We start from the raw sequence: 14565 nt of genomic DNA, 5'->3' as shown, positions 1-14565 counted from the left end.
GAAACGATTTCTTGTAGATATTCTGTACATTATTTTTCAAATATAGGCTGTATTTATATAGTAAGTTGGGTTTTTTGTTCTATGGTGTAAGTGCGTACTTCGGCACTTCTTTGTCATTCTCTTTGTATCTTAAACTCAGTTGCCTTTCTTAATGGGCTTTAGTTCACCCCGCTGCACATTAATACTCCAATTTTGTGCCCCCACATTGCCATTTCTTTCCCATCTACTTTCTTTTCATACTTTATTAAAAGAAATTCATGCACTTAACCATGTTGCATGAGTTCAGCTATGCATGGATTTAAATAAATACTAAAATGTTCAATTCAAATAAATTTATTTATTTAAATTGTGCATATGTTCTATTGCAGCTTATTTCAATTATTGTGCCTTTAATAAAAATTATGTTCAGGTAAAATCTGACAAATTAGGAACCCTGATTAAATTCAAAACTAACTAACTATGCTAATAGACATAAACTCATTTCCTTAAATAATTACTTATTATCTTCAGCTTCCTTTAAAAGCAGCTCATCTTTATGTCCAAAAAGTTGTTTGAGACACAACCAGCAGTGCAAAAGTTCAACATGGTGGAGGGGTGAAATGACTGGCAAGTGTTTTTGTTAAAGATAGTAAAAATGTCCATGTTTTATTAATTTAGAGGTGAAATCACCAGCTACATTTACCTGGAATTTGTTTAAAGAGATATTTTTCTTCTGTTTTTGAATATCTCTCTGAGGGATTCAAAAACAACACTGTAATATCTGTCATTCTCCTGGTTATGTCAGCATTATATACATTAAAAACAAAATAAAAATGCCCAGAGCATAACTGAAAGTTTTTCATGCAAAGTAATTTTACCTCACATTTTTTTTTGACATTACTTACCATTTCCTTATCCACATTTACATTCCCAGCTTATGTCTGAACTTTTTTGGAAACAGAATAATAGCAAGTAGATTAACATATCATATCTATGTATACCCCTCTATAATACATAGGCATAGTGAACATAGGACATCTCTCTCTGAGGGTGCGCTTCAACTCTTTGTCACTTTTAAATTACAAGGCAGCAGAAGCAGGAACAGCACCATTATCTGCAAACCTGCCAAAGTATCGGAAAATGTTATTTCTAGCTCAGGGAGAGGTCGGCATCAGTATATCTTACCCATCAAAGTATGATATCATATGGGAAATAGGATCATTTAAATCTAGGATGTTCACCTTATTCTGAACACATTTTTCCTCTGCAGCAATAAATCAGCTTATTGATGCAACTACTGGTTTTCTATGTGTACTCGCTGGCTCCAGTATTGATTTGCTTTGCTGTTAGGCAAACTGCAGAGACAAGAGGTACAAAGGCAAAGAAAACATAGGATCATTTTTAGCATTTAATTGAAAGTAACAGGCAGCGTTGCATTTTGGAGGCTTCAAAAATGCTTGCAGCGAACGCTCTCTGCCGAACAGTCGAGCTGTCTCATTTTCACGTGTACATGGACCCCTCGTTAACTTGTGGACGGTTCGCTGAGCTGCCCCATAAGCACTCTCGCCACGACAGGCAGCCGGAGACCAGGCCTAATTGGTAACACGGTTATGAACAGCTGGACCGATACGGGTGGCTGGAGCTCCGCAGTCTACTCAGTATCTGTGAGCAGGAAGATTAATGTGGAAAGTTGCTGTTTGTGCACACAGATCGTGACCTCTAATTTAAAATCTCCAGACAGAAGCCCTCTAGTTAAACCTTACATTTTATTCTGAAGGGGTATTTATTAAACTATTGAGTGGATATAGGTACAATTATTCCAAACTTGCTCATAAGCAGAATAAACAATTTATGATTCAATATTTAGCTCAGATATGATGCAGACATTTTTAATGGCCTGTTCATGGAGAGCAGGGTGACCTTTTGCCTATTTGGATATTTTACTGGTCTACAGAATGAATATGTAAATGAAGCAGTGCCTAACCAGAATTAACCTGATGAAATGAGGTTTTAATGCCACGCAGGCAAAAATATGGAGTAGTTATTGTCTGAAATGTTCATTAGAATCCCAAGTCTGGTACCCAGCACACCCAGGTTGCTGAGCTAGACACAGGAGCTCCTATCAGTGTTGATTTATAGTCACCTTTTCACTTCCCACTGGCAGCCTCTCCACTACAAGCATCAGCCTGACCTGGATCCCTGCTAAAACCAGATCTGTTTTTAGGAAGAACACAGCCTCATTAAAACGTAAGGCTGCTACAAATCGGTTGAATGTGAGAATAGCTGTACTTTTAGGTTATTAGTGAAGTTAGAAAATATCTTTCTTCTAAAATTATCTGTCAATTATTATAGGCTATTGAGGATAACGAATGAAATCACTGATGCAAAAAAATACAAATGACATTTATCCCTTTAACTGCAAACACATGTTAACAAAAAGGAGAAGGCCTAGAGAGAAAACTCAGGTAACCGTTATTTTTTTAAGTTAGCAGTAACTTAAATGTCTTGTTAATTCGTGCAAATATGACAAAACACAGAGAGGATTTGGGACATTTTGAATGTGCTGGTCACAGCATTCATGTAAACTTAGACTGATGTCTGAGCTTTGACTAGGCCGCTCAAAGGAACTTAAATGTCACTCTAAGTCACTTTAACGATGCCTTAATGGTATGCTTACTGTCATTTTATATTATTTCCACAGGATGACACTGCCATCACCGTATCACTATGCTGTTTTTGAGAATTTTGTTTTGGTATTGAAGACTTTGGTTGGTATTTACGGTGATATCTTTATTCATTTAAGGCCAATCAAACATCTTACAAAGATAATTTCAAATATCCATTCTGTTTTGATTTCTGTTTTTCCACAGAGATCATCTTTTGGGGATCTTTCAGGGTAATGTCTCTGGGAAAGTGAAAGAGTTTCCATGTCTTTCCATAACCCATTCCAAGTATTTACTCTTCAGGTCTTTGTCTTTGACCTGCATTAAGAAATTATTCATCTTCTTTTTGCTGCTTGATTGATTTCTTCTCCTCCCTCACACAATGACAGGTATAAATCTAATTATACCTTGTGACATTTAGATTCCCCACTGGTGCAGTCAGGCTTTGTTTTTGTTTTTTAAATTAGGTGACCTTGAAAGGTGAATGAAGCACCAGATTTTTATTTAGGGCTTCAAGTGTAGGAGGATGAGTTTATGTGCATGCATTTAAGAAAAAAAACAAATTCAATTTAATTTGGAGTACTTTGTTTATTTGTTACATTCTTAAAAGACTAGTCATTCAATCACATTTTCTATGGCAACAATGCTGTAAGAACAAAAGCAGGACTTGTTGGTTTACATGGAACTGGTCTATCTATCATTTATCAGAAATATATTCTTCAGTAGAAGGCTTTTATGATTTATCTACAGACTGGCACCACAAATAGCAGAGTAATCATTCAACAAAGCTACGAGCCTGAACATTGAGTAAATTGGCATTTAGCTCTCATCCATTGCTACTTAGTAGACCATCTGTTTCAAATGGACACAATATGTTTACAAGTGGTTGATGGTGTGTGTTTGTGCCAGTGGAATCACACAATAACAGCACTCAGATTGCCTCCCCAACCAAAAAAGTTGAAGACATATGCTTTTGGGTTTGGGCCAGTCATCTTTGGCTACCAGTCCACCGCCTCCCACATGTCTGCTCTTAAAATGTTTTCTGTGTCCTGTGGATTTTTCCAGTAGATGCTCCTCAAACAGTGCTGATTAGCTATCTACCATCTGCTGGGCTGCGCGAGGGGAGCGGCTCATTATTCTGCCCGTTGCGCCTGCTCTGAAGCCTTCGCTCCACTCCAGCTATCAGGCAAAGCTGCGGGGACTCCTCGTACATGAGCAGCAGGGAGCGGCTCAATGATTGCAGAGTTATAGTGCACGAAAAGTGGTTGAGTTGTAAGCATCTGTCTGTCAGAGAATGGGATGTTCTGCGGCCAATCTCTGCTTTCCAGCTGCGGCGCCACAATATGCTTGTGTCTTATGTGTGATGAGATGAATTTTAAAACACCAAGTGCATCCAAGGTCATCCTGAGATATTATGTGAGATAGATCATCCTGTCTCGTGAAAATGTTATGTTTGTGAAAGGGCTGTATTTTACTTTTTGTGATGCTACTCACAGCTACTTCAAATGACTTTATTGTCCAATGACCATCTAGTCTTTGTATTTATCAAAAATAAAACCATGCTCATAATATTTTTATATTCACACCAATAGCTGTTTCTGAGCCTTTCCAAGGCATTGCAACCTCAAAAGAAGAGTGGATTTTCTACAATTTTATGATTAAAACACAAGAACACGTTTCACGTTCCATTGTTGCTAAAAACGTAAGAATCTGCCAGCATTCGCATCCGAATCCACTGAGGACAAGGAGTAAATCTGGATCGCTTTAAGGATCGCTTTAAGGCACATCTGGCCACAGAGGAAAGCATTGATACTATCATTTGGTTTATGGTCTCTTTATGATGCGACTGCGATGGTCTCTTTTGCTCCAGGTTTGGGTTTGTGGAAGTTCTTCACTTTGGATTCAGGTTGTGAATCCAAACAGGGTTTGGAATCACAAACAGGGTTTGGAATCACACCAGAAAGGTTTTTGAAAAAAGCGACGCACTACAGAAGATGAATGGAAAATGTCATAATGGTGTCTTGCAGAGTTTATTCAAAATAGACAAGTTAAAATAGTGAATGATGCAAAACATAAAGGATGATTAATGCTTATTGCACACAGTATGGAGGCTGTGAAGATTGGTAGGATTGATTTAAAAATAAAATAGTCATGCAAAAGTTGAAAAGCACTAATTTAAGTGGACAAAGTAGTATTTCACCACAATACCAGGTAATCATATGTGCTCATATCTGTCTGTTTGTACTGAATCTTGCAGTATTTTTCTGAACTGCTTCAACAGGGAGGGTGAAACTGTAGCCTGAAACACATGATCTGTTTTTTAAAAATGTTTTATTACAAGATAGGTGTTTTACTTTGGCTGAGCCAAGGATTTATTTTAACCGAATCATTAAACTTACTTGACCAGCTAAAGGGATCAGGAGAATAAAGAATCTTGTAAGATTTAAAATGTCGATTAATATGGTATGTGTTTGTACCATTTCATATTTTTGTCATTTTAGGACCTTGTGGGTAGCGCGCCGCCTCAGAGGAACTGGAAGGGGATAGCAATCGCCCTCCTGGTCATCCTGATCATATGCTCCCTGATTGTCACCTCTGTTATCTTACTAACCCCAAGTATGTATCACACAACAAAACTCCAACGTTCAGTCAACACTTTCTTAAAAATGGTACTCTGTTTTATAATGCAAGACAACATGACCTCCTACTGATGCATATACATAGTGTATTTTTACATGTCATTTACTTGCATTTCAAGCTTTTTGGAGGCGCTTTCTTGCTTTTTAAATGACAACAAATCTTGTGGGTTTACGCAAACTGCAGGAAAATCTTCTCACTCTTCAACCAGACATGATTATTCGACATCTTTTAACTGCACTATTTTATCACACCGGGCATCAGAGTTTCATCTTTTCACAGAACTGCATGCAAGAAAACATGAAAAAAAGAAAAATAAAGGAAGCACACTATAAACTTTTGTCTCCTGAGACGTGCTTGTGTCAGCTGGTGTGATTTGCATTAAAATATGTCATTACATCTGCTCCAATTCTTCCCACCACTGCAGATGAACTGGGTCAAATTTTTAACTAAGGATATTACCATAAATCCATTGCTGACATTTATACAATTAGTTTCCATACTGCGTGTGTTCTAATTTAATTTTTCTAATCGGCAAATGATGCGTAATGATACAGGTTCAAATGTACTGATTTGCATTATGTGACAAATTATGTGTAGTTTGGACATTTTGTAAAAATGTCATTAAAACTGATCAAAAAATCAGTTTTAATCAGTTTTTAAGATACTTAAAAAAATGTTGCACCAAGCTTTAAATTTTTCACTTGACTACATATTTCACACCATTTTACATATGCAGTGCTGGCCTCATTTTCTGTCTTGATGTCTGCAAACCATTAACATAAATTGGGTTTCCTATATTCTTTCAGAATTTTTTCTTTTTTTAAAGAAATATCAAACCTTTAGTTTTAATTAATATATTTATTTTGTAAATTAGTATTTTGGTATATATTATGTATGTTATAAAAAAATTAATCATCCAATTTTCTTTGAGCTAATGTTATCTATGACTTCCTGTTTCTCTGGAGAACAACTAGATTATAGATTCAGCTCGGCCAAGTTAAGATGAATTAATTCATGCTCATAGTTCGACACAATAACAGTTTGGACAAAATTCACGGCTCCAAGTTGAACTAATTGTTGATTTATCATGTTTTGTCTGCAATGAAGCTTAAGGGTGTATGTATATACAGTAGGTCATAACATGAATCGCAAATTAGCATATCGATTACGTCATTGCCTGGAATCCATCATGGTGTATTTGCTCATTGACATTGTTCCATATTTTACTTTCTGATCACTGAAATTTTGTGTTTGTAAGTGCGGTCACTTTTACCACTCTCATTACCATCAAGTAAGCAGTGACAGGATTTGACACGAGTTTGCTGTTTGGCCTTTAAACTCTTATTTTACTGTCAAAAACACACAGGAATACTGAAGAACTGTCAGATACTGAAACGTCAAAGAAACGGCAGGTGCACATGCTAATTGCACATCTTTGATAATTCTGCAGCCATAAAATCTAAATAAATTCAGATGACTCATGAGGGAGTTGAATTACCACACTGTTACTCTTTAATAAAATCCTAATTGTACTAAGCACATTAGAAGTCAAAGCAATAATGCAGTAAAATATTTATTTTAGGGCATCTAGTTGAGCCAATAAATGTAGCTGCACTGTAATTATAATTCAAATTGTAGTTATGCTTTAGACCTTATGAATTAATAGTTTCTTTGAATAAAAAGGTAAATTAAAAAAACAAACATTTTGCACTATGGGATTAAACATTTAAAGTGTATCAAATTAAATGATTTGATTAAACTGTAAGAGAATTATCTAATATAGTTACTGAAGGTTAAAAATTGTGAAAACAATCAGAAAGCAGAGTGTTCTTTGGAGCTGTGATCAGAAAACGAATTATCATATTTTTTTAAAAAAACAAAACACCATTTACTGTAAAAAGGAAGGGATGTTTAATTTTTGATACATGTCAACTGTTTTGCCACTGCAGATTAATGAAAATCTATTAAATTTGTGAAACACTCATAATTGCCATGTAACCATGGGGACAAGACAAGATGAGACACCTGTTCCTCAGCATGAATACACATGTTTTCCTGCACCCATGGCTGACTTTACACTCAGCCCTGCAGCCTGCAAACTAACCTCATATGATTTGTCACAGCAGCATCATTCTGCAGGCTCCTGCAGCTCAGGCAGCTATTTTAATTTGATGACCCTCTTCCAGCGAGGTTCGTTTTTACAGACAACACCATATCTTTGGATGGTGATTCTGTGCTGGTTTATGCACAGAGACAGGCTCATCGTTTCACTGGATAAAAGGTCTTTTAATGTGCAATGCCATTCGTGCCTGTATTAATTGGGATGATAATGCAGTAACAGCTCCAGCCTGATGTCAGATCCAATTTTCCTCTACAAATCAGCCTTCTCATGCTACCCTGGCTTGCAAGAGGAGAGAATGTGTCTGATTTCTTTTATGCTGATAAACACTTTACAATGTTTGACGTGGTTTCACACATTTATTGCTCGCAAACAACTTGAAGCCTGTCAAAAGATTTTAATTATCCATTTGCAAAATAATACCAGGCTGTCAGTCTTTGCGATAGCTGTTGTTTCTAAACAAAGATGCAACAGAAAACTCTGAAAAACTTCACATATTTGCCTTGTTTTCTTACTCCTGGCCTGACTCCCCCATCGTCTGCTCAAACTGTAGTTCATCTGCCAGCTTCAGGTCTAATTTTGACCTTCGGGTTAACAAGGCACTGCCAACCTTCTGCTAGATAAAAACCCCAGCTTGGGAACAACTGCTCACAGACCAATTGGACAACGCTGGGGATTTCTTTTTCTTTGCATTTTGCTTTACTTTCTAAGTTTAAGGCAGGGAACAGATGTTAGAACTAAAGCGATGTCTTCAAAATAGCCGATTATGCTAAAATGATGAAAATCTCACAGCAGCTTGATCTTCTTACGTTTTTTTCTTTGAAAATTGCAAATGTGGTTAGAAGTTAGAAGTCGACCTCAAAATTCCTGGAGCTTTTATAAATTCTAGCCAAAATCTTGGTTGTTTTTACTGTGATAAACCAACAGATAAAGAGAAAAAAACAATGGTTATGTGTCTTAATTAAGCCAATCTGTATATTTGATTTCCGCGGCAGAAGATTTTGTAAAGAACTTAATAGATCCTTGCTTATTTATCTAACTCTGATGCATTTGACAGGTGAAGATGACAGCCTCGCTCATAAGAAGAAAGTAACAGTTGAAGACATCTTCGGTGCGGACCTTCGAATCCATGACCCAGATGCTAAATGGCTCAGTGGTGCGTTTACAGTTCAGCTTTGACATTTAAAAACTGACTTCTTTGTCAAAACACAACCCATACTCAGACAGTTTGACATTTTCCTTTTTGACTCACAATGTACCGGTGGTATTAAAATCTGACATATTTTTTCCAGAGGTGCAGCTTCCTGAACATCCATGTGGCTCGAACCAGCGCTGAAAAGAGCGCACGAGTAGTGAGATTGTAGTTAGTGCAAATTTAAAACTCAAACAGATTATTTTAATCCTTTGAGCAGAGATCAAAATCAGATAAACTCATTTGCACCCAGATAAATTTAAAGTAGTTCAGGCAAGTGAACCTTGCATTAACTGTGTGTCTTCAATGAAATATTTTTTTCAAACTGTGTCTGTAGGATGTGAACAGATGAGAATTAATTCATTTAAAAAGGTGTAACAGTTTAGCTTTGTGAGTGAAAACGAAAAACTGAACTTTCATTGTTTTCAGCCTCATTAATTTAAGAACAAGCGTAGTTGAGTATTTAGTCTGTCTCTAATACTGTTTCTTAGTCACATATCTGTGACTATTGGCTTTCAGACAGCAAATAAATTCTGACATAATGCAGACTAATTTCAGCTGCAAGTTTAACGAATTAAAGATAAGTCATCATAACGTGCAAAAGATGCTTAGTACTTTAGTTTTCCTGTTGTTTTTCTGAAGTAACAGCAGAGATTAAAACTGTCTATGTAACTCATTCATGTTGGATCAGAAAATTTAGCGTCCCCTCGTGTTCACTAGGAAGATTGCTCCATATTATTTTACACCACAACATGGTGCTTCTTCTTTCTTACATTTTCTGCAGTCAGCATCAAACAATGTTGTTTTAATAAAGAAGATTAAGATTATCCTTGCTTAATTTCATTCAGAAACCACAAACATATTTCAGTTTAGCAAGATGAAATACTGACAAAATGCATTTAATACTCTGTCAGTTATTGTTTCTGGTAAACTAATATCTATGTTTAAGTTCCATTAAATTCAGCCCACGTCCCAAAAGTAGTAAATGGGATTCAGCCTTTCTCATGAACTCTAAAGACTTTCTGCCACTTTTCCACTGCAGCCAATTCTCTAAAGACAAAAGACTGCAAGCCTCTTCAAACACACTGGAAAAAAAACAAGTATGTGAGTTTTTGTTGCTTGTAAAGAATAGCAGTTAATTTTTAAGATGATGAAACAATTGACTGAGTTTTCTTCCATGATTTCTATTACATTTTGATATATTGATCCTTCCTCCTTGGGTGAAGGTCACAGAAGAAATGGATTGCAGTCAAATAAGGAAAAGAAAATTTTTTATGCTCTCACTAAAGGAACACCTAAAGGTTCACAAAGTAAAAGGCTAATCATTATTGAGCCCTGCATCTGTCTTTATTTGACAGCACAAACTTCTTTGTCTTTTTATTTGAATACCTCTAAACACAATAAGACCCCTTAACATTTCTCCAATTTAAATAAATGTCACATAAACAACTCTAATCCTCTACTGGTTTAGAGCAGACAAAGCCAAGACTAATTGTTGAATCAACACACACAGCAGACTGAAAACAAGCCTTGAGCAGCAAGTGTGTTTGTGGATGGGGGAAGAGTGGGAGCAACAGCATTTAATGAGACAAGCTATAGCATTGTAGTTAAAAGCACTGCAGGAAATCAAGCCACAAAGTAGATTCACTAAACAATGATATTTGCTTACAAGTCGAGTTAATTTATCTGTATGTTCGGATGAATTGGTTAGTAATCTTGCACTGTCTTTTTTCATGGTGATAATTTCCTTCTTTGTTTTATTCTTATTGGACAGTTCAGTTTGGCAGCTAAAATTCTCCAAACCTTTGCAGCAGTTTTTAGTCCAGACTGCATCAGTTTTACCAGTTCAACCTCTGAAATTAATCAAAACTGAGTGTAAAGTTTCCAGCTGCTAACTAGATGTATGAACTTAAAAACATTTTTAATCAAACCTTTGAAAGGGCACAATAATAATTTAGCAAAGCTTCTATTGGTGAATGGCTTTCCTATGTCACCAGGTCAAGTTCCTGTGGAGTTGTTAGCAACTCCACAGGAAACAGCTTTAACTCATTTGTGATTAGTTTATGTTTTCTATTTAACATTGAGTTCTGTTCAAGTTTGAGGATTATAACAAGTAAAGATGATAACCTAAGCAGAATACATGTATACTTTAATTAGTGCAGTAAGGCGCAGCGCTCTGACAGAAAACAAATGAAAAGTCTTTTGTTATACTTTGCTTTTGTTTTGTTTTGCTCATGCCATGAAAACTAAGGTAAATGGTGTAGTTGGTCTGGTTGCCTTGCAGTGTCATTAGCAGATTTTGCTCCACAGGGGTGTGTGGGCATGTGTGTGTGTGTGTGTGTTTGGTGGGGAACGTTGCACCTGCTGCACATTTGCATTTATTGAATTAAGGCCACATCAGACTGCTTCTTGTTGACATATATTGTATATTAAGATTTTTTTTATACTTTCTATAACTGTGAAGAAGGAATGTTTACATTGTATGACAATTATGTAATTTTTAGCATCATTTTCCAGTATTTCAAAAAGTATGTCGTTCAGAACCTACTAGAGATTTAGTTTGTAAATTAATGAAGTCGTTATGCTACATTTGAAAATAGCTATGTTGTTGTTCAATAATGCCTGAATAAGACTGACTAAAAAAATCAAGTCACTGTGGAGTTTTGATATTTAAATTATTCAGTTTTGATCTGGTCCATCCTACTTTAATTGTAGCTGAATGAGAAACATAATTTTCCAAATGGCAGACTTTAGTGATAGATGGAATTCCTCACCCTTGTTTTGGTGTCACTTTCTAAAGTTTTGTTGTGTAGCATAGAATTGTGTGCTTAAATTCTACATTAATTAGAACTTTTTATTTTATATTTTTCCTTTTTTACACATTTTTAATATCTTCATTGAGAGAAAAAGCAGGATCAAAGTCAAGTTGCTTGTTTGTGTTCACATGCTTGGCAAATAAAGATGATTTTGAAGGTGATTTAAATGCCCTGCATGTGTTCAGGTTTAAAACAATACTATATCTGAAACACAGACTGCTACACATCAATCCGGTTCTATAAGGATTCTTTGAAGAAACAGAGATGAGAGCTCTCATTTCCCTGTGAGATTAATTAAGTATTTTTTTAACTGAATTGAACTGAACTGACCCCCACATGGGGCCTTTTTTTTAAATATCTTGAATGCTCCGATGAGTTAGCACTAGCAGAAAAACACAAAAACAAGATACTTAACATGATTGTAAAGAATTACTTTGTCTAATTGGTATTTGAAAACAGACATTTTCTTTGCACTAGCAGTGCACAAAGCAATACAAAACATCTAGTGGATAAAAAGCTATTGTCAAAGAGCAACTTACAAATTATTTGTTAATTTATACAAATCTGTAATGCAAAAACAAAGACAAACTCAACACTTGTCCTGGTTTTGTACTGAATTAATCCTACTACTCTATTGTGCATTTCTAATGTGCTTCTTTTATTTAAGTCTCATCAAAGTTTATTTTTGCTTTATTTTCATAAACCAAATGCAAACATTTCAAATATGTTATTTGTTGTCATTACTTTGTTGAAGCCCTTATAGCTTAACTTATAATACCTCCTGCTTAAAATCAACTTGCATGTGTACGTCTGATTGCAGTTGAGAGATGGCATGTAATGAACAGAACCATCTGTCCCCGTTTTCTGCCGAGCAGATTATCCTGTGATTACTTACATTACCTCCTTATTAACATATAATTACTTACATTCTCACGTGTCTGCGCCCTTCATTTGCAACTGTGATGAAAGCGCCTTCAGCACCTGACGAAACTCCTGCAATCAATTGTGTGACATTGCACTTGTCATTTAAGTTAATGCAATCAGCATTCATTTGTTGCTAATGACCTTCTGATAAGAAATCCGACGGGACAGCCTCTCAGTCGGGCGGCTCTCATCAATATTTTGTGGACTTCATTCACAGCGGTGCGTAATTGATCCCTGTTGCTCTTTGATCACTTTCCGCCTCTGAAGTCTCTTACTCACCTCTGAGTTTCTCACACACTCCTGGCTCAAAACACAATGATTCAACCTTCACATTGATCTTTAAAACAAAGAGGTGCTGGCGTTTCTTTCTGGCGTTCATGTTTTTGAGATATGACGGAATGTTTAAAAAAAGAATGGGGCCCGCAGTGGTTTCAAGTCCCATCTATTTTATTAAAATATGGGGGGAAAAAAAAAAAAACTTCTTCCAGATAAAGTACAAAGAATATGGAAACTGCAAACATTTCACTACTAATTAGTATTTGTTTTTGCCTTTCGTGCAAGGTAATATAGCTTGTTGGAATAATTCAAGAAACAGACGTAGCTTTGTGGTTGCTGTTTTAAAAACATCAAAGGCATTAGAGATTTGGAGCATGGTTGGCTCTGACTTTTTTTTTGTTGCAGAATTTGTGTTGGAAAATTAATGCCTCACCCAGCACACTTCATACTCTACATTATCATTCAATGTGTAGGTCATGATTCAGTGTTAAGATCCCACTGTTCTGTTTTCTTTCTGTACAAAGAAAGCTCGCCATAGAAAAAAAGTGGCAGCTGTGCAAATAAAAATGCTTATCAATTTAACAGCCAAATGATTAAGATGTGAATAAAACTAATATTTTGTTTCAGTTTTCATTTCTGCTACGATCCAAGTGGTTGAAATACTGTCCTATCTGTGGTTTATCTACAAAGATAAAAGCTTTTCAGTCAAGCATGGTTGGATATCATAAATATCTACCTTCATTTTCTGCCATCCATTATATAGAACATTGGATAGAATATTACATAAGGCATGCTCTAGCTGGTTTAGTTTTAAAGCCTTTAAATAAAGTATATAAGCGACCACTAATTTGAGAATGAACACAGTTTGTAGAGTATGAGCCACTCACACACACACTTGATAAATAATGAGGGTATCTTTTCTCAGGCAGGCATTTTAATTAAGAGACGCAATTAATGCTAGTTTGTAATCTTTAATGTCTAACAGGAACACACTTCAGAGTAATGAGTCTCTGTTTTAGGTATAAAAGGATCAACTCTGCTGAGACATATCCCAGAGATTTCCCAGTGAAATTAAGATGTTGTGGGAGAAGAAAAGGAGTGTAAACAGTGTGTTTTAACTGGCTGAGAGGCAGTAATTAATCAGAAAACCTAACTAGCTCCAGAGCATGTTAGATGTCCAGCATCAGTGACCATAGTGATGGACCCAATTAAGTGAGCCAACATAGTTACTGACCCAAAGTTATCTTAATAAAACACTGATTGGGGATGCCAGTGATTTGAACATTCATCAATGAAAAAAAAAAAGAAGCTTCTACCCTATTTGCCAGTAACACAACATATTACAGAGTACATAACTAACAATATGCACTGTAGCAGTTTTTAGGTAAAACCTGAATTAAAGAAAAAGGAGCAAAATTACACTAAGCTTCATAAAAACATGTTAAAAGCAATTTTCCGACTGAGTTCAATGCCTCGCCCAAAAGGAATTTTACATAATTAAGGCTCATATTGTACCATGTCTGCATTTCTAAATGTTCTGTTTATTTCCATATAGTTTGGGAGCCACTGTTAATGGGACTGAAAAGTGTCACTTCACCTCTGCTTTACTCATACAGTGTTGACTGAGCCATGTACTCTCTCTCTCTGGTTATATTTACTGGATTTTTATAACTGTAATTATGTTTATTTATTGTTCAGCAATCAAAAGGATTTATTCTATCGGTAAAGAGGCAATTAAATTACAAATGAGTCCTTCAGTGTGACCTTGTGATGATAAAGAATGATATGCAATTTTTCTTTTAAGCCTTCCGCCTTAATAAAATACTGTGATTATCTATGTAACCCAACAACTTTTCTAAATAAAGGATTGAATTAACCTTTAATTCTAATAAACAGCAAAGACTTGTTTACCATAGTTTTTGCTGGTTCATTCACAACTTTGTTCCGAATCTGGAC

The 14565-nt window shown here is 35.8% G+C and overlaps 1 protein-coding gene across 4 annotated transcripts in view; it reads left to right on the top strand.

Moving 5' to 3' along the window:
• Positions 1 to 14565, top strand: part of LOC102222497 (dipeptidyl aminopeptidase-like protein 6) — a 92774-nt gene that overhangs the window by 54861 nt on the left and 23348 nt on the right. For all 4 annotated transcript variants that reach the window (XM_023336142.1, XM_005796017.3, XM_005796014.2 and 1 more), the window contains 2 exons: positions 5144 to 5258; positions 8459 to 8557. In XM_023336142.1, the coding sequence (XP_023191910.1) occupies positions 5144 to 5258; positions 8459 to 8557 (214 nt within the window). The remainder of the gene's footprint in view (positions 1 to 5143; positions 5259 to 8458; positions 8558 to 14565) is intronic.

Source organism: Xiphophorus maculatus, chromosome 6, assembly GCF_002775205.1.
Source record: "Xiphophorus maculatus strain JP 163 A chromosome 6, X_maculatus-5.0-male, whole genome shotgun sequence".
Taxonomy (NCBI): domain Eukaryota; kingdom Metazoa; phylum Chordata; class Actinopteri; order Cyprinodontiformes; family Poeciliidae; genus Xiphophorus; species Xiphophorus maculatus.
This window is presented reverse-complemented; position numbering and strand designations above follow the sequence as displayed.